Source organism: Pristis pectinata, chromosome 1, assembly GCF_009764475.1.
Source record: "Pristis pectinata isolate sPriPec2 chromosome 1, sPriPec2.1.pri, whole genome shotgun sequence".
In the NCBI taxonomy this organism is placed as follows: domain Eukaryota; kingdom Metazoa; phylum Chordata; class Chondrichthyes; order Rhinopristiformes; family Pristidae; genus Pristis; species Pristis pectinata.
In genome coordinates this window covers 83,255,630-83,283,134 of record NC_067405.1, presented here as the reverse complement: position 1 = coordinate 83,283,134, position 27,505 = coordinate 83,255,630, and the positions used below count along the sequence as shown (strand labels likewise).

Sequence of the window (27,505 nt, the reverse complement as noted above, 5' to 3'; positions counted from 1 at the left end):
TGATCACTCCAAAATGGCCACTTCCTCCTTTTTATTGGCTGCTGTTAATTAGCTAATTAGCCAATCAACTATTAACTAACAATTAACAAACTTGCCCCTCTTCGATTCCTGTAAAGTGAAACTCACAAGCAAGTCCCAAGACCTATCTCTTTTAAACTTTCCTGCTCTAAGTCCTGAGTCCTAAAAAGTGAAACTCAGGATGGAATGGAATATGTATGGAATGATCTATCTTGATGGCACGCAAAACAAAAGCTTTTCACCATATCTTGGTACATGTGACAATAATAAACCAATTACCAATTAAAAGCATGTTTAAGTTACAGAGAGGGGGATAATGGAGAGAACAAAGGGAATGTCTGTGATGCAATACAGACCAGAGCTGTCAGTATAACAATCACTTTCAATACTGTCATTTAAAAATATAAAAGAAACAAAACAAACTGAATTATCCAGAAAATAAAAAGGATCTTGATCTGAAATTGTTGAATTGCAGCATGCCCAGGCAGAAGCTAAGGTGTTGTTCCTTGAGGTTACTCTGTGCATCATTGGAACAGAATAGGAGGTCAAAGTCAGATCTGGTGTTTGCAGCTTTTTGCCTTCCATCTGGTCCATGTTGAAGCCCTCAGGGATTCTGCTTTGAATTACCTCTCCATCTTTGGTCTCCTACATTGCTCTTTTTGTTAAAAACAAAGGTTAAACAGTTTCCATCTGCGGTCCTTACTGCATACTCAGTATGCAGTGGTATGATGGAGTCACTATTGCAGAAATTCTAGGGGTAAATTTTATCAAGTGAGACAGTCCTGCTTAAACAGAGAGGATTATGCTGGGGAATTTGTCTAAGCAAATTGGAAGGTTGTCACACATCCAATGATATACAACACTGGGAACTATTAGTGGAAATAAAAAAACAACAGGATGCCATAAAGTTGCAGGTAAGCAAGAAATGAAGGCATTTGAAATGGACCTTGACTGATGGGCAAGCCTGGTAAATGATAAGATGAAGTGGCATCATCACCTCCAGCAGAGCATTGAAATTTATGACAGGAAATGGCTCCAACAGCTTGAAGAGAAATGAGCCCTTCAGAAGTATGCAAATTCCAAACTATCTAATTATGACACACACACTCACAATCATTGCATGAGAATCTTGTCTTGCATTATTTAGTCACTGCAAGCCGTGACTCAGTCTGTGATATTCATTGAATCCCATAGACAAAAGGACAAAGCTGGTGTTGAAAAGTTTGATTAAGTTGCCACAAATAAATCAAACAGGCACGGCAACCTTGTTCTGTTCAGACCACATCAAGATAGCTTAACTGAAATCAGATTAAGGTGGTTACGTCTCTGGGTGAGTAATGGACTGTGACCTGGAGAAGTGGTGCATCACTTTTTTGCAAGGTGGGACAGACTGCATCTGAAACACTTATGAGGGCCACTTATGTGGAAACAAAACACTCCTGAGTGAACCTCACTGCTATCATTCTGATTCTCTGACAGTAATGCCATGAAATCTGAGAGCAAGAGCTATACCAGGATAGACTTGGTAATTGGTATTGGTTTATTATTGTCAGATGTACTGAGACACAATGGAAAGCTTTTGTTTGCGTGCCATCCAGACAGATCATTCCATACGTAAGTACATTCCATACGTAATTACAGAGAAAGTGCAGTGCAGGTAGATAAGTAAAGTGCACGGGCCATGACGAGGTAGATTGAGAGATCAAGAGTTCATCTTTTTCGTACAAGAGGGTCATTCCAAAGTCTTATAACTGGGACAGAAGCTGTCTTTGAGGCTGGTGGTATGAGTTCTCAAGATTTTGTATCTTCTGCCCGATTGAAGAGGAGAGAAGAGCGAATGTCTGGGGTGGGAGGGGTCTTTGGTGGTTCAGTGACTCCATTCATTACAATAGGCTGGAGAGACAGGTGGTTTCAGGTCATTTGCATTTTTTAAGCTGGTGTCCAAGTGTACAGAGGACACAGAACTATACTATAAATGGTGGAAGGAACATACTAGCTCACAAACTACCCACCTGCCCCATCTGTGGAAGAGTCTGCCATTCCCACTTTGGTCTCATCAGCCACCTGAGAACCCACAGAACTGGAGTAGAAGCAAATCGTCCTTGAATCTGAAAGACTATCAAAGAAGAGGAAGATTTGTTCTTGAATTAATTGAGTTAAAATATATAAATATATTCAATTGTTTTAACTGTTTGAGTGTTTCAAGTACATTAATTATTTTTAAAGTTACTTTTGTATTTTAACATACTATTTTAAAACAATGATCGACTTTTAACCATTTTTGGTTATCGTTGAAGGTTTGTGAATGTGACATTCAGAGGCACAAAATCCTGTGACAGGACAGTTAATTCAGCCAGGGCAACATGGCTTAGCTGTCTGTCAGAGCTCTGCAGGTCCTAGCTGGTTAGCTGGCTTTGGCGACCTGTTTGGTGGGTTGGTCTTTGTTTGCTGTGATGGTTGTTACAGATCAACAGGGACCTCACCCATCCAAGCAGGTGCCACAGTGGAGAATTGCTCCTGGAATGGTGAACATGTCGTTCTCTGTTCGTGAAGGTGAGCCAGCCTGTGTCACAAATCTGCATCATAGATATGGAAACAGGAGTTTGAGTTACATAGAGATTGGAAATTTATTCAAGAAATCAATATAATCTAGAATAATAGCAATACAGAATGACTTATTTACAGCCTGTGGTCCCCAGTTCTAGACACTCCAGACAGGAGAAACATCCATTCTCTATCTAACCCATCAAACCCAGTAAGAATTTTGTATGTTTCAATGAGATCACTTCTCTTTCTTTCTAAACTCACAAGAAGATAGGCCCAGTCTGCTTAATCTTTCCTCAGACGACAACCCTCCCCCCATGGCAGGAATCAGTCTGGTGAACCTTCAAGGCACACTCCTATTCCACACTTTTCCTTCCTTGGAAAGGGAGATGAGACTTATACACAATATTCCAGATAAGATTTTGCTAAGACCCTATATAATTGAAGCAAGATATCTCTATTCCTTGCTCAGATCTTGCATCTGGAATTGATTGTGGACTTCAGGAAGGGAAGTCAGGAAAAACACACACCAGTCCGTCACTGAGTGGTCATCAGGGAAAGAGTGAGCAGCTTCAAGTTCCTGGGCATCAATATCTCAGAGGATCTATCTTGCACCCAACACATTGATGCAATCATGAAGAAGGCACACCAGCATCTCCACTTCATTAGGAGTTTGAGGAGATTTGGTATGTCACCTAAGATTCTTGCAAATTTCTACAGAGAGCATTCGGACTGGTTGCATCACTGCCAGGTATGGAGGGTCCAATGTGCAGGATCGAAAGAGGCTGCAGAGGGTTGTAGACTCAGCCAGCTCCATCATGGGCACAACCCTCCCCACCATCAAGGAGATCTTCAAGAGGCAGTGCCTCAAGAAGGTGGCATGCATCATTAAGGACCCTCACCACCTGGGACATGCCATCTTTATATTACCTCCATCAGGGAGGAGGTACAGGAGCCTGAAGACCTATACTCAATGTTTCAGGAACAGCTTCTTCCCGTCCATCATCAGATTTCTGAACAGTCCATGAACCCATGAACTCCACCTCGTTATTTCTCTTTTGCACTATTTATTTGTAACTTATAGTAATTTTTATGTCTTTATATCTTGCACTATACTGCTGCCGCAAAACAGCGAATTTCACGACATATGTCAGTGATAATAAACCTGATTCTGATAAAGGCCAATCTTGCCTTCCTTGTATATTGCTGTATCTTTCTCATACAACATCGGAGGCCATTGAATCTGTCAGCTCCCAGATCAATCCCATTTCCCCCCACTTACTTCCCTGTAACCTATTGTCTCACACCTGCCCATTCTCCTACTTCCCACATACACCAGGGGCACTTTAACCAATTAACCTACAATCAGCACATCTTTGGGATATGGGGGAAGGAAAGTGGAATAAACCCATACGGACACAAGGAGAATGTGAAAACTTCACAGAGAGACCACTGGTGGGCAAAATCAAACCTGTGGTGCTGGAGCTGTGAGACATCACTGGTACTGCCAATTGTACTTGAATGCTAATTTTCAGTGATCCTGTACAAGGCCACACAGGTCACTGTAAATACCAACACCTTTCAATCTCTAACCATGGGTGGTGAAGAAAGTGTTTGACACACCTGCCTTCATCAGTCGGGGCACTGAATACAAGAGATTGTTACAACTGTACAAGAGATTGGTGAGACCAAACTTGGAGTACCGTGCGCAGCTCTGGTCGCCAAACTATAAGAAGGATGTCATTAAGCTGGAAAGGGTGCAGAAGAGATTCATAAGGATGCCACCAGGACTGAGGCTTTGAGTTATAAAGAGACTGAATAGGTTGGTCCCTTTTTCCCTGGAGCACAGGAGGCTGAAGATGACCTCATAGAGGTATATAAAACCATGAGGGGCAGAGATATGAATGTCACAGTCATTTTTCCCAGGGTAGGGGCATTAAAACTAGAGGTACCATTTTACAGTGATTAGATTAGATTAGATTAGTTTATTGTCATATACACCAGGGTGCAACGAAATTCCTTGTTTGCATGAGGGTAAACAGTATATGTGGTAGTAATAAATACAACAATAAATACAATGATGAGTGCAAAACAGCAGAATGGTGCGAAGAATGTCATGCAATCCAAAATTTAAAGGGGACCTGAGGGGCAACTTTTCCTATACATGAGGCCACTTTGATGGGTATATGGAATGAGATGCCAGAGGAAGTACTCGGGGTGGGTACCATTACAATGCTTGAAAGATATTTAGACAGGATAGGAAAAGTTAAAAGGGATATGGGCCAAACGCAGGCAAATGGGACTAGCTCAGTAGACAACTTGGTTGACATGGATGACTTGGTCAGAGGGCCTGTTTCCATGCTGTATAACTCTATGACTATTTCAAAAATACTCCATTTTCTATTTTTTCTTACCAAAATGGTGACTTAACATTTTTCATCATTATATTCTATCTGCCGTGTTTTAGCCCATTCAATTAACCTGCCCATATTTTACCCTGAAGCCTCCCTGCATCCTCCTCATAACCTACATTGTCACACAACTTTGTCTTGTCAATAAACTTAGATCAATAAAACTCCAATAATCCGGCACAGTCAGGATTTTAGTGTCAGATGAGCAGATTTTCCAAATTATTGAATGTTATCCCTATTAATATCTCAACACAATTTTAATTCATTTTTATAGATGTTACCCTATTACAATAAATTTGCCAGTGTACCCTGTAAGATTAGAGGGGGCTTAGGAAACAGGACCCTGGTCAGTTTAAAGGGAGTGCAGATCATCAAGTCTAAGATGGCCCATTCTTCACTAAGTTTTCCTGTTAAACTATCTAGCCGACAATTTTACCACCTACCTACACACTAGGAGCAGGTTACAGTGGCCAGTTGACCTACCTACCTGCGTATCTTTAGGACGTGGGAGGAAACCAGAGCAATCGGAGGAAACCCATAAGGCCACAAAGAGAATGTGCAAACTCCACTCAGCAACTGCGGTCAAGATTGAGCTCTTGTCGCTGGAGCTGTGAGACATCGACTCTACCCGCTGCGTACTGTACTTCTGGAAAGCAAGTTTAGAGAACAGAAAGCGTCTCAATGACAGAGCAACCACGCCACACTCATTTAGTTCCGATGAAGGGTCGTTACCTGAAAACATTAACTCTGTTTCTCCAGAGAGTGCGGATGCTGGAATCTGGAGCAAAATATAAAATTGCTGGAAGAACATGAACGTCCACCATCCTTCTAGCTCCCAGGCGCTGCTCGACTTGCTGAGTATCTCTAGCATTTTCTGTTTATAGTTCAGATTTTCAGTACCTGCAGGTTGTTGCTTTTCTGCTCACAGCTCAGTGAATAATTGTCATAAAAACTGCTGTCAATCTGCAGGCTCTGAGAGTCCGGGAACGTGTTTCGATGCCGACAGGTGGCGATGGGCACCGCAGGCGCGCTTCTGCCTGCCCTGTCATGGGCACTGCCGGAAAATGTTCGACGGCCTCAGCGTGAATACTGTCGGGAGGGTGCTGCGTAATGGCTTGATTTTACGACGGGGTGAAGATGGCGGAGGAGGAGGAGATGAGGAGCCGAGTGCTGGGCCGAGGGCAGGTCGCCGGGGGTTGGCCGGAGCCCGAGCAAGTGGTCAGGGTGAGCGAGCGAAGGAAACTGGCGGGGAGCACGGCTGTTGTCGGCTGTGCCAGTATTGGCAGCGACTAGCTGCTGGGCTCCGCTGGCCAATGGGTCGGGGACTGGAAAATAGTCCTGGGGGGGCGGGGTGGTCAGGGCGCGGAGGGCCGGGGGGGTGGGGTGGTCAGGCCGGGAAGAGGGGTGGTCAGGTCTGGAGTGCCGAGGGCCGAGAAGGGGGGGGGGGGGATCTGAGAGGGGCCGGGGAAAAGGAGAGATTGGGATGTAGGGGGACGAGTGTGTGGGGGAGGGTTGGGTGTGGCAGGGGGTTAGTGTCGGGAGCGACAGGGAGAGGTTCTGGGGGCTGGGGTCACAACACCGACCATTCCATTCTATACTTATCCATATATCAGCACTAGGTCTGTAGCTTTTCTATGGCACTGATCTAAGTGCTCATCTTGATACTTTAAATGTTTGAAAGTATCTCTTCTCTCTCTGCCCCCGCCCTCTCAGGCAGCGCGTTCAGATTCCACGATCCTCTGGATGGAAAAAAAAACTCAGATCCCCTCTAAACATCTTGCGCCTTACCCTAAACCATGTTCTTGAGTTTAGATGCCTCTGCCATGGGGAGGTAGGACAGGTAGAATAAGCAATGGAGAGAGGCAGAATCTGGGGTAGCAGGATTCTGGATTGTGGTGCTTGCCCTGGTAGGAATGGGATGAGTTTAGGGATAACCTGGATGTTACTGAGTGGACATGGAATATGATTCCCATTTCCCCTCCCCCCCCCCCCCCCCCCCCCCAAACTATCTTCAAACTACTGCCGGTGCTGAAAGGCTGGTAATGTCAATTTTTGTTAATGTTAGGGCAAGAATGTTGGTAGTCACAAGGAAGTAAACTATATTTTCTCCTTTTGTTGTGTTCCTTTAAATATAGGCTGCATTCATTGCCCCAGTGTGTGTTTATGGACTGAATTTGTGAACCTTGTTTAACAGGTTTCTGTGCCTGTCTACATGTCGGGTTATTTGTGTCTTCTAAATCCTCTCAAGTGGTCCAGAAGCAAACATCAGGTTTAAGAAAAAAACCAACAAATATTATGATAGTAAATGAAAATCAAATTTGCAGGTGCTGGAAATGTGAAGTGAAAACAGACAATGTTGGGAATACTCAGTACGTCAGGCAACATCTGTGGCGAGAGAAACAATTAACATTTCAGGCCTGGGACCCTTCCTCAGAAATATTTTAATATTTCAAGTACATTAGTAAGCATTAACAAGAACAAGTGTTGTTTACTACTCGAGTTCCACTAGATGTTTTGAAAGGGTCTAACAGATTGTTTTTAAATTAGAAAAGTTTTTTTAAAAGTGAAATGGTTCAGCTTTAATAAACTGAACTAGTAATGCTTTATGCTGTGAATTTGGCATCTAATCCCAAATTTTATGGAATTTATCTAAACCTAACTGAAAAAAGTTAATGTTTTAGATGCAAGTTGTGTTAAATTCTGACAGTGTCTTGAACCTGAAAGGCTAATTCTTTCTCTTTCCACAGATGCTGCTTGACCTGCTGAGTGTTTCGGCATTTTCTGTTTTAATTTTATTAAACTTATACTTCCCAGAACCTAAATTACACCCCATGAATTGCTTGCCAATTCATTTGCTTGATTTATAATGTCTCCTGGTCTATCAACAGTTTGCATCAAAATTCTCATCATTGTTTTCTTAATCCTCTGTTTCTCTCTTAAACATAAACATTCTTGTTCCTATTTTTTTTTGTTATTGGAATTATAGGCTGCAAAGTGGCACAGCTAGTCAATCTCCAGCTCCAGTGGCCTGGGTTCAATGCTAATCTTTGATTCTGTCTGTGTGGAGTTTTCATGTTCTCCCTGTGAACTGTTGGGTTTACCCTGGTACAGGAAGTCTCCGATTTACGAACGCCTGACTTACAAACTGACCTCTGTAAAGCCTATTATTTTAAAAAATCGTGTTACACACAATGGTCTGTACTAACGAACGGGTGGACTACTTTGAGCGACGCTCAAAACACAACATAAATATAACATCATTATATTTATGATGTTTTAGGTACAATATATACTAAGACAAACATTTGACTAATTGACACTAGAAGTGCACTGTACGTAACTGTTCCGACTTACATACAAATTCGAATTACGAACAGACTCAAAAACGGAACTCGTTCGTAATCTGGGGACTTCCTGTACTCTAGTTTCCTTCCACGTCCCAAAGACGTGCAGGTTGGTAGGTTAATTGGCTACTGTAAATTGCCCCTAGTTGTAGGTTACAGTAGAATCCGGGGGAGTGTAGGGTGATTGACAGTGGTGGGTTAAAGGATCTGTTCCTGTGTTGTACGACTCTTATGGATAGGAGTAGGCCATGTTTGGCTCTTGAGTCTGATCCATCATCTAATAAGACCATTGCTAATTTATTCATTGGGCTCTGTTCTACTATCTCTGTATATATCTTCTGGCACTGCAATTCTGTGGGATTACTGCACTTCCCTATTTCTGGCCTCCTACCCATCTTGATTTTAATTGCTGTTCAGTTCGTGGGTGTTGCCTTCAAGTGACTTGACTATAAATTCTTGAATTCCATCCCTAAACAGCTCCATTGCTCTGTCACTATCTTTCATCTTAAGCCTTTCCTCAAGACCTAGCTGACTCCAAGCTTATCAGTCACTTGTCCCATCATCTCTGGTGACCTGATTTTGATAATGTTCCTGTGAAGTGTTAACACTTTTTACTCTGTTCAGAGCACTTTGTAAATGCAAAGTGGATTTAGTATATATTTGCAATCAGTAATGTTACAATTAGTATGCTGAAGAAGGCTGTGGGGAAAGGGGTGGTGACCTATTCCTGTGCTGTGAAATGACTGGTAGAAAAAGGAACATGATTAGCAGTTTGCTCTGTGGTGCTCAAGAATGCAGGGGCTCCTCTGGTCCCAAAAGACCTGAATTATAGAAATCTGACTTTATGTAACTTCTCCCATAAATTTTCTAAAGCATTTTTCAAGACAGGAAAGTTAGTTACAGAAATGCAAACATATTCAGGAGTTATTTAATTGGAGTAGCAACTTGTTAAATCAAAAGACAAACAGTCTTCAAAACAAAACTGTTCACTTGTGATTTCCCTGCAATAATGAAATGGGCACTGTTGTCTGTTAAGAATGCAGGTGGAGGCCACTTAAGAGATTTGCTTTGAAAACAGATAAGGGAATCTCTTCTATTAACCCTTGTAAAATTCTTCAAACAATGTAACATCCATTGATACATTAAGGCCATTGGATGTGGGACCTTCTGATTCTGTCCTATTGTGACCACAGAGGGGAGGGCAAAAACTAAATGTTCATATTAATTGACCCTCACTGAGATTGTTTGTGACTTACAGAAAAATCAGTTTACAAACAGTCCTTGGGAACAGAATCCTTGCATAACCTAGGGACTGCCTGTATAAAGGAACAATAAGAAAAGCCTGATTCAATCTCCCTGTGCAGATCTTTCACTTTTTCCCCCTTTGTTGTGACATTTAGTCTGGTAGAAAGTATGTGTCCTGTTTGGAGTTCTCATTTAAACCCCATTGCTCTTCCATCTCCCTTTTAGAGTTATAGAGTCAGAGTACTACAGCACAGAAACAAATTCCTTGGCCCATCCAGATGATACCAACGTGATCTTCTGCCAAGTCCCATGTGCCTTCACCTGGACCTTATCCCTCCAAACCCCTCCCATCCATGTACCTATCCAAACTTATCTTAAACGTTACAATTGAACTCACATCTACCACTTCTGCTGGCAGCTCATTCCACACTCGCACCACTCTCTGAGTGAAGAAGTTTCCCCTCAGATTCCCCTTAAATATTTCACCTCAAAACAGCCAGCACCTCTTCTGTAATCTGCATACGGTCCATGATCTCGCTACTCTTTTGCCTCAGTTCTATAGTCTGTGTTTGTCTTCAGGGTAACTACAGATGCAAAAAATTCATTTAAGATCTCCCCCATCTCTCTCAGCTCCATGCATAGATGACTGCGCTGATCTTCAAGAGGATCAATTTTGTCCCCTGCTATCCTTAGCTCTTAATATAGCTATAGAAACCCCTTGGAATTGCTTTTACCCTGTCTGCCAGAGCAACCTCGTGTCTTCTTTTGGACCACGGCTTCTGGCTGCTTAGTCTCCCCCTTAAGAATGCTGTGGATTTGATCCGAGACATTTCTGACCCTGGCACCTGGGAGACAACATATCATCCGGGAGTTGCATTCTCACCCACAGAATCTCCTATCTGTTCCCCTAACCTATCACCACTGCACTCCTCCAAAATAAGCAGTTAATCAGTTAAGCCAGAAATAAAGAAGTTAAAGGTGACATGGGTTCCAGATCGGATCTTTCCCCTTAAATGCAAGTAGTTTATGATCTTGTGTGGATCTAGTCACAATTTAGTTTTCCAGAGATAAGGCAGGGGAAATTCCCCCAAACTTTGTACAAAATATGGTGGTATAACAATTATGTTCCTGAACTTTGGGCTAATAACTGAATTTGTTCTCTTCATTAAACTCCTATGCTATGGTTGTGAAGTCTGAATAACATTATTATGACAAAATCCCAGATATGCAACAGCTATTGTTCAACTTGCAGTTTTTGGGAAAGAAACCATTTGTCACTATTTAAATGCAGGACAGTGCTCATAATTTGGGACATCAATTAATGGGGCCAATCGGTGAAGTGGATGATATGTTATTGTGCTATGGTAAGCTACAAAGCCTAAAGTTGCAGGCTAAGGTCAACCAGTTAATTGTGGTCTGGTAGAGAGACTTCTGTGGATTGGAATGTGCCAGTTGATTTCGGCCTGTTGGTCTAAAACTCAGTGTTTTCAGGTAGATTCATATGTATCTGAATTTGACAATCTAAGGGTGTAACTTCTCTGTATGTTGGATGGAGAATTTTTTACATTACATATGAGGCAACAGTGATTTAAAAAAAAATATATGTTGGGTGGCTTTGGTCACCTAGAGATGTAGGAGTATGCTTAAGAGGGAAATCAGGAAGGCAAAAATCAGGAGGACATGAGATAGCTTTGGCAGATAAGGTAAAGGAGAATCGTAAGAGATACCACAAGTATATCAAGAGTAAAAGGGTAACTAGGGAAAGAATAGGTCCTCTTAAGGATCAATGTGGTTGTCTATGTGTGGAGCCCCAGGAGATGGGCAAGGTGTTAAATGAATATTACTTAATTTTATTTATCCAGGGGTAGGTCATGGAAGCTAAGGAATTAAGGGAAATAAATAGTGACGTATTGGAACATATCCACATTTCATTGGAGGAGGTCCTGGTGATCTTAAGTATATTAAGGTGGATAAATCCTCAGGGCCTGATCAAGTGTATTCTAGGAAGTTGTGGGAAGCTAGGGAAGAAATTGCTGGGGCCCTGGCATAGATATTTGCATTATCATTAGCCATGGGTGAGGTACCAGAGGACTGGAGAATGGTGAATGTTAGGTTTTTATGCAAGAAGGGCTGCAAGGACAAGCCAGGGAACTACAGGTCAGTGAGCCTTACTAAGGGGATTCTGAGGTACAGGATCTACCAGCATTTGACCATAAGACATAGGAGCAGAATTAGGCCATTTGCCCATCGAGTCTGCTCTGCTGTTCAATCATGGCTGATTCATTTTTCCCTCTCAACCCCATTCTCTTGCCTTCTCCCCATAACCTTTGACGCCCTTACTAATCAAGGACCTATCAACCTCTGCCTTAAATATCCCAGTGACTTGGCCTCCACAGCCGTTTGCGGCAATGAATTCTACAGATTCCCCACCCTCTGGATTTGGAAAGGCAAGGATTGATTAGGGATCATCAGCATGTCTTCGCACATGGGAAATTGTGCCTCACAAATTTGATTGAGTTTTATGAAGAGGTAACAAAGAAGATTGATGAGGGCAGGACAGTATACGTTGTCTAGGTGGACTTCAGCAAGGCCTTTGACAAGCACGTGGTGTAGTCGGGAAGGTTAGATCACATGGGATCCAGGGTGAGAGAGCCAATTGGAAGAAAATTGGCTTGGTGGTAGGAGTCAGACTGGTAATGGAGGGTTGTTATTTGGACTGGAGGCCTCCCAGTGGTGTGCTATAGGGATCATTGTTTGGCCCTCTGTTGTTTGACATCTCTGTTAATGATTTGGATGATAATGTTATTAATATAATCAGTAAATTCGCAGCTGACACCAAAATTGGTGGTGTAGTGGACAGTAAAGAAGGTTATCTAAGATTACAACAGGATCTAGATGAACCAGGGAAGTGGGTCAAGGAATGGCAGGTAGAATTTAACTCGGGTGAGTCCTTGGTGTTGTATTTTGGGAAGTTAAACCAGGGCAGGACTTGCACAGTAAATGGTCAGGCCCTGAAAAGTGATGTAGACAAGAGAGAAGTAGGGGTACAGGTAAATAATTCCCTGAAAGTTGCAGCACAGGTAGGCAGACTGGTGAAGAAGGCGTTTGGCATGCTTGCCTTTATGGATCGGGGTGTTGAATATAGGAGTTGGGGCATCATGTTGAAACTGTGGAAGTCGATGATGAGACCGCACTTGGAGGATTGTGCTTAATTCTGGTCACCCAGCTAATAGGAAGGATGTCATTAAGCTGGAAAGGGTGCAGAAAAGATTGACAAGGATGTTACCAGGACTGGAAGGCTTTTGTTATAAGGAGAGGCTGGATAGGCTGGGACTTTATTCCGTGGACTATAGAAAAATGATGAGGCGCATAGATAAGGAGGATGGTCTTTTTCCCAGGTTAGGGGAATCTAAACCTAGAGGGCACAGGTTTAAGGTGAGAGGGGAAAGCTTTAAAAGGGAGCTGAGGGGAAATGTTTTCACACAGAGGGTGGTGGGTGTATGGAACGAGCTGCCAGAGAAGGTGGTAGAGGCGGGTACAATTACAATTTTTTTTCAAAAATAGACTTTATTCATGATAAATGAATATATACAAAGGAAGAAACGGTGCAAGAAAAAGCTTTTACATTCATGGTCATTACATTCAGTATTGTAAACTTAAAAAAAACACAAATGTAGCACTATTACCACTAACGTAGTTCCCTGAGCTGATACCCCTTTCATTGTTTGAGGGGCATCCTGACCCAACTCTGCCCCTCCATGTGTTGTAGCGGAAGGAGCCTATACTGTGGTCCTTCCCCATAGAGACTTAACGTTGGCTGCACTGAGCTTCAGTGCATCCTGCAGCCTGGACTGTGCCAGTCGGCAGCATTCCTCTACAGACACCTCGCCGTGCTGGAAGACCAACAAGTTTCGAGCAGACCAAAGGGTGTCCTTCACTGGGTTGATGACCTTCCAGCAGCACTTGATGCCTGTCTCAGTGTGTGTCCCTGGGATGAGGAGAAATTTCTTTAGCCAGAGGGTGGTGAATTTGTGGAACTCCTTGCCACGTACAGCAGTGGAGGCCAGATCAGTGGGGGCGTTCAAGGAAGAGATAGATAGATATCTAAATAGGGTATCAAGGGATATGGGGATAAGGCTGGAAATTGGGATTAGAATAGGGTTTTTTTTCTCCCCATTCCCCATTTCTTTTTCCCTTTTCCTTGGAGCAGACTCGATGGGCCGAATGGCCTGCTTCTGCTCCCTGATCTTGTGAATAGCCTGTAGATCACAGAGTCCTCTGTTATGCAGTAGCTGGGGATGAACCAGGACACGGACCCTTGCATCCATCTCCACACCCTCTTACAAATCCACAGTCTGCAAAGAGGTATGTGACCGTTTCTTCCCGAGGGCAGTATACATGGGGGTTAATATGTCATCTGTAGAGGAAAGCTCTGACTGGGAGGGCCCCCCTCATCACTAGCCAAGCGAGGTCTTAGTGCTTCTTGGTCAGATCTGACGACGAGGTGTTCTGCCAGATGGTTTGCTCAGGGAACAAGCCCACAGAATCCATAGTGCCCCTGTCTCGTAGTGTCTGCAGCACATTCCTCACTGACCACTGCCTGATGGACTTGTGGTCAAAGGTGTTTACTTGGAAGTACTCTTCCACAAAGGACAGGTGGTGCGGCAACGTCCAGCTGACTGGGATGTTGCGTGGTAAAGGGGCCAGGCCTACCTTCTGCAACACCAGGGACAGGCAGAACCTTGGCATGTAGTGACGCCTGGTGCTCACATACTGTGGATCCACACACCGCCTGACGCAGGCACACACGAAGGTGGTCATCAGTTTGAGGGCAATCATTGGGTACAGTTTTGCCCCCATTCTCTAGAGACTTGTGCATCGTGACCTGTCGGACTCGCTTTATCTTGGACCCCCGCATAAACTGGAAAACGTCTGGGGTGATTACTGAGGCAGAAGAGTGGGGAACAGGCCAAGTACAGCAGCCCTGAGAGCATATCGCACCTGGTAACCAAGTTCTTCCCAGTTATTGACAGAGAACGCCAGTTCCACAGACCCAATTTTTGTTTTGCGTTCCTAATCTGCTCCAGCCAATTTATGTTACACGCCTCAGCCCCTCTGAACCAGTTCCCCATCACCTTCAGGTAGTCAGACCTGATGTTGAGGGGGATATTGGATCGGTCGAGCTAGTTACTGAAGAGCATGGCCTCGCTCTTCCTGAAGTTGACTCTGGCCCCTGATGCCAACTCAGACTGGTTGCAGATGCTGATCAATCTACAAACTGACTCTGGATCCTTGCAGAAGATGATGATGTCGTCTGTGTACGGAGAGGTTTTGACTTGTGTGCCTTCAAACATCATCACCCCTCTTATGCTCTTGTCCTTCCGGATGAATTCGGCAAAGGGTTCTATGCAACACACGAACAAGACAGGAGAGTGGACGACCCTGCCTGACTCCAGACTTGATGGGGAAACTATCTGTCTCCCACCCATTGATTTGGACTGCACTACGGATATCTGTGTAGAGCAGTTGGATCCAATTTCTTGATTCGCTCCCCAAAACCCATTTTGGCGAGCACATCCATCATGTGTGTGTGTGGTATCCTGTCAAAAGCCTTCTCCTGGTCCAAGCTGACTAGGCAGGCATCCCTGGGTAGCTCAAGGCTGTCAGAGATTTTCCTACCTGGTACAGCACAGGTTTGGTCTGGGCTGATCACCTGTCCCAGAGCAGACTTAACCTGGTTGGCAATGGCCCTGGACAGGATCTTATAGTCCACGTTCCACAGTGAAGTCGGTCTCCAATTCCTGATGTCCTCCCTCTCCCACTTCTGCTTGTTGACGAGGGTAATGATGCCCTTCCTCATGGAGTCTGACATGCTGCCTGCCAGAAGCATAGCATTGTACACTCCCAGCAGGTCTGGGCCCATCCAGTCTCAGAGCTGAGTGCAACTCTGCCGGTAAGCAGAGTTTACAGAGTTTTATTTGTGCCAAAGGAATGGATGGAGCCAGTCAGCTCCACCAGGGTCAGTGGCCAATCCAGACTCTCCTGCTTGCTATCACCTAACACCTCTGTGATAGAGGACAGGAAGTACTGGGAGGCTGTGTTGTCTGTAGCCTTTCTGTCATACAGACCAGCATAGAAGGATTTGCAGATCTTCAGTATCTTTGTCTGTGAGGATGTTACTGAGCCATCATCTTCCTTAAGGCTCCCTCTGTGAATCTTTTGGAAGAAGAAGCATGAGCACATTTCGTCCTGCTCCACAAAGGCATGGTAGTGTAGCGGTTAGCACGATGCTGTTACAGCGCCAGCGATCGGGGTTCGATTCCCGTTGCTGTCTGGAAGGAGTTTGTACGTTCTCCCGTGTCTGTGTGGGTTTCCTCCGGGTGCTCCGGTTTCCTCCCACATTCCAAAGACGTACGGGTAGGTTAATATGGGTTTAAAATGGGCGGCGTGGACTTGTTGGGCCGAAAGGGCCTGCTACCACGCTGTAAATAAAATTTAAAAAAGAGTGGACCCTGGATTGGAAGATAATCTTAGAGGATTCAGAGGCAAAGAGTGCAGCTTGCTGGCTCTTCACCTCTTGGAGTTCCTCTCTCACATCCACCCCCCTCAACTGCAGAAGGAGAAGGTGCTGCAAGTCTGTCTGGAGTTGGTGCAATTCCCTTTGACACTGTCTTGCTTTCTGACACCTTTGAGGATGAAGAACCTCTTGACATTTGAACAGGTACATGGATAGGAAAGGGTCAGAGGGATATGGTCCAAGCACAGGCAAATGAGACTAGCTTGGATAGATATCTTGGTCAGAATGGGCAAATTGGGCTGAAGGGCCTGTTTCTGTGCTGCATAACTCTATGACTCTAGTTGTTTGGATACCCATTTAACCACATCCCATGCCTCAAGTTCACCTTGTTACCTGATCTCTTTATCTTCTGATTCCCATAATGTCCAAATGCATTTGCATTCAGCAGTTAATATACTTAATGACTGGATATCCACAACTCTCTCAGGTAGAGAATTCTGAAGGTTCATAATCCATGGGGTGAATACATTTCTCCTAAATGGTGATTCTTTATGTGGAGATTATTGTTTCCCTCCACCTCCCTGACACATTCAATGGTTCTAGAATCTCATACAAGAGGAAACAGCCTCTTGACATCCACCCTGTCAATTCCTCTTGGAATCTTTACTGGTATGGATGAGGTCACCTCTTATTCATCTAAACTTCTCTAGTGATTATAGGACACTTTTATTCAATCTCTCCTCATAGGCACCCTGTTCCCAAAGGAATCAATTTAGTGAATTGATACTATTTTGACTCCAAGGCTCCCCATAGCTTCCCATTCAGACATAGTACTTTTTAATTTTGACATTTTTTTCTTTGGTTTGTTTTTAATTATTCACTGTTACTGAAACTCTCCTTGACTTGCTCTTGTTAACATATCTGAATTGCTACTTTGCTTTGTCCTTTAAATCTATAAGCTTTCCCACACTTGAAACTTTCAACCCTTTCAAGTTTCGTGTCCCATCTACAACCCTAGTTATCTATTTTACCAAAGTACGTGGAGTCTCTGTTCCAATGGTATAGCACTTTTCTTCCAGTACTAATGCTAGTGTCCTGTGAATTGAAATCCTTTTTCCATACTATTCTTCATTCATTCAATCTTGTACCGATTTGCATGCTGTTAAGGTAACAATACTAAGATGACTGCCAGTGAGATTAACATTTTAGTTTCAGCCCAAGCTTCACGATGTACCTCGAGGGACCTCATTCCTGATTTTTATCTATATTGTTGATTTCTACATTGACCTTGACAATAGGATCCTCTAATGATAGAGAATTGAGGCCACTCAGGGGAGCAAACCCATTAGTTCCATTCCCCTCCCCTCCCCTCCTTAGTTCTCTATAACCCTGCAATCTATTTATTCCCTCTCATAGGCCACTTTGATTCTTTTTACCATTAACCAACATGACCGGTTGAATAAAAGTAGCCGGCCAACCTACGAATGCATCCTTGGGATATGTAAGGAAACTCAAACACCTACAGAAAACCCACACAGTAACGAAGAGAATGTGTAAACTCTGCATCACTGTCCCATTCTTCCATTTCCCAGCCCCAATTATCTAGTGGATAAATAGCAACAAACATTTAAAGAAATATATCCTGAATTTTGACACCAGCAAGAAAACGTGGCCTTTTGGGTCTTCCAGTCAAGGTGGCAGGGAACAGTATCTATTCCAGATATTCTTTTCTTACAACTAGTATCCTGTATCCTGACTATCCTCCTTATAACATTTGTTAACTTCAGCACAAGTCAGTAAGTCTTGTTTTATATATCCATAGAACCATAGACCACTACAGAACAGAAAACAGGCCATTTGGCCCTTCTAGTCTGTGCTGAAATTTTATTCCGCTAGTCCCATTGACTTGCACCCAGTCCATAACCCTCCAGACCTCTCCCATCCATGTATCTATCCAATTTATTCTTAAAACTCAAGAGTGAGCCCGCATTTACCACGTCAGATGGCAGCTCGTTCCATACTCCCACCACTCTGAGTGAAGAAGTTCCCCCTAATGTTCCCCCTAAATCTTTCCCCTTTCACCCTAAAGCCACGTCCTCTCGTACTTATCTCTCCTAATCTAGGTGGAAAGAGCCTACTGGCATTTACTCTGTCTATACCCCTCATAATTTTGTAAACCTCTATCAAATCTCCCCTCATTCTTCTGTGCTCCAGGGAATAAAGTCCTAACCTGTTATGTCTTTCCCTGTAACTCAACTCTTGAAGACCCACCGACGTTCCAGTAAATCTTCTCTGCACTCTTTCAATCTTACTGATATCCTTCCTATAGTTAGGTGACCAGAACTGCACACAATACTCCAGATTTGGCCTCACCAATGTCTTATACAACCTCACCATAATATCCCAACTCCTATACTCAATACTTTGATTTATGAATGCCAGGATGCCAAAAGCTGCCTTTACAACCCTGTCTACCTGTGACGCTACTTTCAGAGAATTATGTATCTGAACTCCCAGATCCCTTTGTTCCTCCGCACTCCTCAGTGCCCTACCATTTACTGTGTATGTCCTACCTTAATTTGTCCTTCCAAAATGCAACACCTCACACTTGTCTGCATTAAATTCCATCTGCCATTTTCTGGCCCATTTTTCCAGTTGGTCCAGATCCCTCTGCAAGCTTTGAAATCCTTCCTCGCTGTCCACTACACCTCCAATGTTAGTGTCATCAGCAAACTTGCTGATCCAATTTACCACATTATCATCCAGATCATTGATATAGACAACAAACAACAATAGCCCCAGCACTGATCCCTGAGGCACACCACTAGTCACAGGCCTCCAGACTGAGAAACAATCATCCACTACCACTCTGTCTTCTCCCACACCGCCAATTTCGAATCCAGTTTACAACCTTTCCATGGATACCTAGTGTCTGAACCTTCTGAACTAACCTCCCATGTGGGACCTTGTCAAAGGCCTTACTGAAGTCCATGTAGACAACATCCACAGCCTTTCCTTCATCTACTTTCTTGGTAACCTCCTCGCAAAACTCTACAAGATTTGTTAAACACGATCTACCATGCACAAAGCCATGCTGACTATCCTTAATCAGCCCTTGGCTGTCCAAATACTTGTATATCCAATCTCTCAGAACACCTTCCAATAATTTACCTACTACTGATGTAAGGCTCACCAGCATGTAATTACCTGGTTTACTTTTGGAGCCTTTTTTTTAAACAACAGAACAACATGAGCTACCCTCCAGTCCTCTGGCACTGCACTCGTGGCTAAGGACATTTTAAATATATCTGTCAGGGCCCCTGCAATTTCTACACTAGTCTCTCTCATGGTCCGAGGAAATATCACGTAAGGCCCAGGGGATTTATCTACCTTTATTCACTGTAAGGCAGTAAGCACCTCCTCCTCTTTAATCTCTATATGTTCCATAACACTACTGCTTGTTTCCCTTCCTTCCATATCCACTATGCCAGTTTCCTGAGTAAATACTGATGCAAAAAAACTGCTTAAGATCTCCCCCATCTCCTGAGGCTCCACACATAGACGACCACTCTGATCTCCTAGGGGCCCAATTTTGTCCCTTACTATCCTTTTAATATACTTGTAGAAACCCTTCGGCTTTACCTTCACGTTATCTGCCAGAGCAACCTCATGTCTTTTTGCCTTCCTGATTTCCATCTTTAGTATTTTCTTACATTTTCTATACTCTTCAAGTACCTCATTTGTTCCTAGTTGCCTATGCCTGCTATACACCTCTCTCTTTTTCTTAACCAGATCGCCAATATCCCTTGAAAACCAAGGTTTCCTATGCTTGTTAACTTTGCCTTTAATCCTGGCAGGAACATGCAAACTCTGCACTCTCAAAATTTCGCCTTTGAAGGCCTTCCACTTACTGAACACATCCTTGCCAGAAAACAACTTATCCCAATCCACTCTCCCTAGATCCTTTCTCATTTCCACAAAATTGACCTTTTTCCAATTTAGAACCTCAATTTGAGGACCAGACCTATCCTTATCCATAATTAACTTGAAACTAATGACATTATGGTCACTGGACCTAAAATGTTCACCTACACATACTTCTGTCACCTGACCTGTCTGGTTCCCTAATTGGAGATCAAGTATTGCATTCTCTCTTGTTGGTACCTCTATATATTGATTTAGAAAACTTTCCTGAACATATTTGACAAACTCCAAGCCATCTAGCCCTTTCACAGTGTGGGAGTCCCAGTCAATATGTGAAAAGTTAAAATCCCCTACTATTACAACTTTCTGTTTCTTACATCAGTCTGCTATCTCTCTACAGATGTGCTCCTCCAATTCTCTCTATTGGGTGGTCTATAATACAACCCTATTAGTGTGGTCACACCTTCCCCATTCCTCAGCTCCACCCATATGGCCTCTGTAGACGAGCCCTCTGAGCTGTCCTGTCTACGCACAGCTGTGATATTTTCCCTGACTAGTAATGCCACACCTCCCCTTTTCATCCCTCCCCCTCTATCGCTTCTGAAACAACAGAACCCTGGAACATTAAGCTGCCAGTCCTGCCCCTCCTGCAACCAAGTCTCACTATTAGCAATAATGTTGTAATCCCACGTGCCAATCCACGCCCTAAGCTCATCTGCCTTACCTACAATACTCTTTGCGTTGAAGTAGATGCACCTGATAGTTTGCAAAATATCTACTGAATGTTAAATTTGTATTTCTTAGTGCTGTCTTTATTTAGATTTGGCAATAGTACTAAGCATTAGTTAAAATTTGAAATACTGCTGAAAGTTATGAAAGGTTTCGGAGGTATAAACCAACAATATCTTCCCACTCTTGCATCCTATTCCCAGCCTGACCAAATTTCCATGTTGGCACTCAGTTTTGGTGTTTATTCTTCTGGTGTTTATATTGCCAACAAATTTACTCCCGTGAAAAATAAATACCATGGGAAAAGTGGTCCATCCATTGTCTTAGATGAAGGAAGAAAAGGCTAAATTGGTAAACTGTAACGTGGAATGTCTTGGGTATCAGTGCTGGGGCCTCAATTGTTTATAATCTGTTGTGGCGACTCACCGTCTAGTTGGGTGAACCGGCTCGGCAGTCGGGTCGCGCGGCGTCGGAGCGACGAGGCCCAAGATGGCGGCGGGCCTCGTCTTTCCAAGCGATGGGGAGAACCCGCGTGTGGGAAAGTCCTGATGACGTAGGATTTACGTCATTGCCGGTTTTTTTTGGGCGGGAGTTTTTCTCCCTTAAAGGGCCCGCACAAGGCGGGAAAATAAACCAGTTCTGTTTGGCAATCCTCCGAGTAGAGTCTTGTTTTATTCCACGGTAGCAACCGCTACACTGTGTTAATTTAGATGAAGTGACCAAGAGTGTTGCGTCCAAGTTTGCTGATAGTACAAAGATAATGGAAAGTGGAGTTGAGGGCACCAATCAGATTAGGCATAATTTGACAGTATATCTGAATAGGCTCAAGAAGTTGTATTGCTTTCTCCTAATTCTTTTTCCTGTGTTCTAATCCTGTAATTATACCTCAGTGGCCGATGTTACTGTGGTTTTAAATCTTGGCTGAAAGCAATTGCTCAGTACTACACTGGGCTGTTAGTCTGGATTATATTCTCTGATATGTGGATAGGGGCTTGTAGCCATAACTTTGGGAGCTACTGTCCACCTGGTTGTGGCTAAAATCCAGCCCATAATACACAATTTTGTCTGCATGTTTTCTAATTTCAATTGCATTCAGTAGAAGTAAATGTCATACTTGGTGGTTGTAGACATTTACTGTTTTGTGCATTTTAGTTACTTCAATGTTAATTGGTAAATGATTGCAAATAATTGTTTATAATCTAGCCCAGCTAGTGCAGAAACTTCGATGTCTATCTGCCTTTATTATTAGTGATTTCATCTTTGGGATGGACTTTTGGGTTACAGTACAATTCAGACCAGTTTACAGGATGCAACGTTGACTGATACTGCATCATCCAATGTGTGAAGCAGAATTTCATTATTGGATCCAGAGTCTATTCATGTCGGTACTACTGGTCCTCTAAGATTGGCAATTATTCTCTAATTGTTTTTAGTGCGTGTGGGCGGGGAGAGGAGAATCACTTAGCTATTGCATACCACATGGCTACATGTCTAATCCTTTTGTTGACTGGCATGATTTACAGGTCTGAGTCCAGTAAGATGCTTCTAACTGCTCGATATGGTTAGTGGCACAGGTTTTCAGGGAGGCAGGTAAAGGTTGAGAGGAAAGACAGGGGTTGGGGGGCGAGCAGTAGGAGAGAGGGGACTGAGAGAAGGAGGGGGTTTTGGAAGGCGGGCACTGGAGGGTGGGGAGGAGAGTGGGGACTGTGGGGACAGGAGGGAGCCTTGGAGGTTTGTGGAGGAGGGTGGGTGGAGTTGGAGAGTGAGGACTGAGAGGAACAGGGCTTGGAGCATAAGTGGTGTTTGGAGAGTGTGGACTGAACGGAGGGAAGTTGGAAGGTGTGGCCTGGTAGAGGGGCAGCATGGAGTTGGGAGGGGAGGCTTTGAGGTTTTTGGAGAGTGAAGCAAGGGCTGGTTGGTGAAGAGAGGACAACTGATGGAGGTAGCGTCTTGGTTGGGAGTGACAGAACAAAGTATATTGTCCATATGAGAATGTGTATTCAGTGTGTGCTAAGTCTGTGCAATAGTGCCTGGTCTTGTCTTGTGCCTTCTTAATCACTAGGCCAAGACCTTGCTCTGTCGAAGCTGTGTGTTTGGTGTTGAACAGACACTCATTAAAGGAAATCAAGCACCAACATTGTGCATAGCTTTGAACTGGAGTTGAAGCAGTAACCCTCAATCTCAAACGACTGCCTTGGAAGAGGGAAGAAGACAGTAAAATTTTATGTGTTAATTTCCAAATGCAAGCCTTGATAATTAAAATACATTAATATTGTTCTTATCACTGTTTTCCTGTGCTATCCATCTATTCCTTAATTTCCAGAAATCCCTGTATCAGTTTTGAAAGAATTTAATGATTAAACCTCCACAGCCTTCAGGGTTTTTCAGCTCAGTTCAAGAACCTGATGGCAGTGGGGAAGAAGCTGTTGTTGAACCTTGAGGTGTGGGTCTTTAGGCTCCTGTACCTCCTGCCTGATGGCAGCATCAAAGAGGGCATGGCCCGGATGGTGGGGGTCCCTGATGATGGATTCCTGAGACATCACCTCTTGTAAATATCCTTGATGGTGGGGAGAGCTGTACCTGTGTTAGAACTGGCTGAGTTCCATCACTCCAAAGATCCACTACCCTTGCTATGAAGAATTTTCTCCTCATCTTAGTCCTACATGATATACCTCCTATCCTGAGATAATCCTTGGTTCTAGACAACAAATCCAATATGCCTGGTCTGCCAGTCTAGGGAATCATTGGTGCACTCTGACACATATATACCTTGTAGATAAGGATACCAAAACTATACACAGTACTCCGGATGGGATCTCACCAAGGCCTTGTATGACTACAGTAAGGCATCTTTATTCTTGTACTTAAATCCTCTTGTAATAAAGGCTAGCATATCATTTGTCTTTCTAATTGCTTATTAGACCTGCATGTTAGCTTTCAGTGACTTGTGTGCAAGAACACTCGTGCCCCTTTGAATGACATTCCCAAATCTCACTATTTAAAATGTACTGTTTTTTCACTCTTGTGCACCAAAGTGATAAATTTGCATTTTTCCACATCTGTATTGTATCTGTCATGTTCTTGCTGATTTACTTAGCTTGTCCACAATCACCTTGAAGTTTCTTTTCATCCTTTATCCCATTTGCCTCATTTAGTATCATCAGTAAGTTTGGAAATATATTTGGTGGTCGAATTGTTGATAAAGATTGTAAGTAATTGAGGCACAAGCTCTGATTCCCACAGTATCCCACTGGTCTCAAACTTCCTGAGAAACATCTGCTTATTCCCACTCTTTATTTTCTGTTTTGTAACCAGTGCTCAATCTCTGTTGGCATATTATCCAATGTTCTTGGTGTTCTGACTTTGTTGATCAACCTCCTGTCTGGGACCGTGTCACCTTATTTTAATCCTTGAAATCCTTCTGCCATCATTTGCATTCTTTATTCAGGGGAAGAGTGTGTGGAAGCAAGCCATACTGTTCTTAACTGCTTCTTATAACCTTTGGTTTTCTGAGTGCTATGTTATTTCTACAAAAATGTTGTACTCTATGTACAAAACAGGATGTCCTTAAGGCACTGTAGTTTTTTGAGGACATTTTGGAGAGATTATGTAAGAATTTGATATGGTTGTCACTAACTTGCATTCTGTCCCTGATCCATCCAAAACACAAGGTATAATGGTTTAATGATTAAAATGTTCCTTAATGCTACTTTTAAAAATGGCAGTTATAAAATACCTGCAATATTTGCAAACACATTTCATCTAATTCCCCATACTTTGAAATTTAGTACTGCACTGAGGAATTAACAGGGCAAAAAAAATAATGGGAAAAGCTTGAGATTTCCTTTGGCTTGCTTGATCATCTTTGAAATATCGGCTCAGGTCCTTGTGATGAAAACCTCAAATTGCTGAAACGATCAGTCAGAGGTTATTTGGAAATAAACCAAACAAAAAGGTGAGGATACGAGACTGCAGATGCTGGAATATGGAGCAAAAGTAAACTGCTGGTGGAACTCAGTGGGTCAAGCAGCATCTGTGGAGGCAAAGGGATAGCTGACATTTAGGGTTAAGACCCTGCATCAGGACTGAGAGTGTGGAGGGGAGATGTCTACCAATGGCCTTAAGATGTGCATCATGGGAGATTTGGTCTCAATGGATCATAAAAAAAAAGGATTCTCCACCTTTAAGACCCTTGTTTGTTTAAAGAAAACGTAGCTTTTGAGTGGAAGTTAAGATATCCAGAAGAGAGTACGAAGTCCAGTGTCTTTGGCAATGGTACAACCTAAAGTAAGACTTGCATAGCTTTGTGGTTATGACCATAATTAGATGGAATTGAACTAAAAATCTGGAGTATGAGAATTATTGAGAATTGGTATCTAAAATTATCAAAAATTATTCATTATTAACTCTTGATATCAAAAATTATGTAAGGCAGCATCCATCACCATCTGAGACATGCCCTCTTCACATAACTACCATCAGAGGAGGTACAGGAGCCTAAAAACCCACACCTAATGCTTCAGGAACAACTTCTTCCCCTCCACCTTCAGATTTCTGAACGGTCCATGAACTCTACCTTGTTATTCCTCTTTTGCACTATTTATTTAATTTGTAACTTGTAGTAATTTTTATCTTCCACAGTATTGCTGCCTTAAAACAAATTTCATGACATATAAGTTGGTGCTAATAAACCTGATTCTGATTCCTGAGTTTGTTACCATCATGTCTTTGCTTATTCTCTCCCCACATACAAGCATTCCAATGCATATTAGTGGTCACCCACTTAATCCTAGCACTCATATGCTCTGACTACCGCCATCACAAAGAACCAGGTCTGGTCATGTCCTTGAATGGTTCTCTGCCCAAATCCCTCCTCTTCTCAATCCTTTTATGTCTGTTACTGGAGTTAATTCTTACCCCAAATCTCAGCTGTTTATCCTTTTCTCACTCTTTACCTTAATATTTTGGCAGGTGCTGATTTTTTCTCTAAACCCAAGTTCTTCTGATGAAGGGTCTTTAATTTCTTTAATCTGAAACATTGTCTGTTTCTCTTTCTACAGATGTTGCCTGACCTGAACAAGTTTGTTTTAATTTTGGATTTCCAGCATCTGCAGTTTTTTTTTGATTTTCAAGTTGTGTTGTATTTCATTTCTCAGGATTTGGGTGTTGCTGGCAAAGCCAGTATTTATTACCCATCCTCATAGCCTTTGAACTAAGTGGCTTGTTGGGCCATTTCAGAGTTGACAGCATTGGTGGGTCTGGAGTTGCATATCAGCCAGACTGGGTAAGGTAAGGTTTTCTCCCAAAGACATGCTGGTTGCTTAATTGGCCACTGTAAATTGTCCCTTAGTGTAGGAGGGTTGCTGGTGAGTCAGGGTGAGGCATGTGAAAGAGAACAAATTACAGGGAAATAAGTGGGGGAAATGAGACAGGTAGAATAGGTTATGGTTTACTTGGACTTGAGCCCAAAGGTATCGAAGGAGCAGTGAATTACAAAAACAAATAAGATGGTGTGAGAGTTGAAGGTGATGGTATTTCCTCGGTTTTCCATTTAGTTGGGGTTGTGGGCAGTGGAAGTGCTGTTGAAGCTCAAACATATCAGAGTGATACATAACCCCAGCTCACCTGTGCTTATATTTGTTATCAGGATAGGGCAAGTAGACAAAGATTAAAAATTAAAAATTTGTTGTACATGTTGAACCTGCTATTAATGGCAATTTTATGGATTAATTCTTGGATTCACGTTTGCAAAAGCATTTTCAGCAAATGAGTTTTGATGGCTTGGAATGATCAGTCAGGGAATACAAAGCTTGAGTGAATACTTGGTACAAATGGTGAGAGTAGGAAGTTTTGATAGTAACTAACAGTTTTATTTTGTCTTGCAGAATTGGCAGGAAGAAGTTGATTTGCGTTCCGGAATATATCGACATTTTATGGAATATGTCCCTACAGTACATTGTTCAGGATCAGAAGCCAAGTTACCCGAAGAGGAACAGGCCTATCACATATTACTCCAAACCCTGGAATGGTTTCTATTTGGAGAATCCCCTGAAGTTGGTTTTGCAAAGCTGGAGCAAAACAATATTACTTCGCAACTATGTGGCCGAGTTTTCAAAGGAGGAGAGACCACATATTCCTGTCGGTGAGAAGTTGTGCAAATTGAGCACAGCATTTTGTCCTGATTACTTTTCATGCTGATTTCTATACGTCTTTAACCGCCTTTCAACCAACTCTATTTAAACACTTCTATTTGTCCCTATTTAATTTGACAGAAGCTGAAGCACTGTTAATCTAGATAAAGAAATAAAAGTTATCTTCTATATTGGACTTTTCGCTATCACAAAATAGTAAGGAGGTAATTTAGAAGTACAGTCATTGTGTAAACTATTCAATAACATATTCAACCTGATTTGGGAATGAATACAGGAGCTATGTCTCAGGAAGGTAACATCTGTTCCATGCTTACCATCAGGATTGTAATTCCATATATCAGAAAGAGCCACAAGTTATCAATTCTTAATGTACCAATGTTAATTTGCCACTTTATTAGATCTTGTTGTTCATCTGTCTTCCCACTCTAATAACTTGAGCACATAATAAATGCTGATGCTTAAGTGTAATGTGAATGAACAGGCTTTCTTTTATATAGTGCCTTTCATAATTTCAGGGCAAGCCAAATCATTTTACAGTCAATGAAGTACAGCAGAAGTGTAGTCACTGTTGTGTTTTGGGAACTATGCCAGTGAATTTGCATGAGTAAGATTCCATAAAGA

At 42.8% G+C, this 27,505-nt stretch overlaps 1 protein-coding gene across 1 annotated transcript in view; it reads left to right on the top strand.

Annotated features, from left to right (window-relative positions):
* The first annotated feature begins 6,056 nt into the window (after positions 1–6,056).
* ubr1 (ubiquitin protein ligase E3 component n-recognin 1) overlaps positions 6,057–27,505 on the top strand; it is a 180,683-nt gene continuing 159,234 nt past the window's right edge. The window contains exons 1-2 of the mRNA XM_052030365.1: positions 6,057–6,197; positions 26,618–26,874. Of these exons, the coding sequence (XP_051886325.1) occupies positions 6,111–6,197; positions 26,618–26,874 (344 nt within the window). The 5' untranslated portion in view covers positions 6,057–6,110. The remainder of the gene's footprint in view (positions 6,198–26,617; positions 26,875–27,505) is intronic.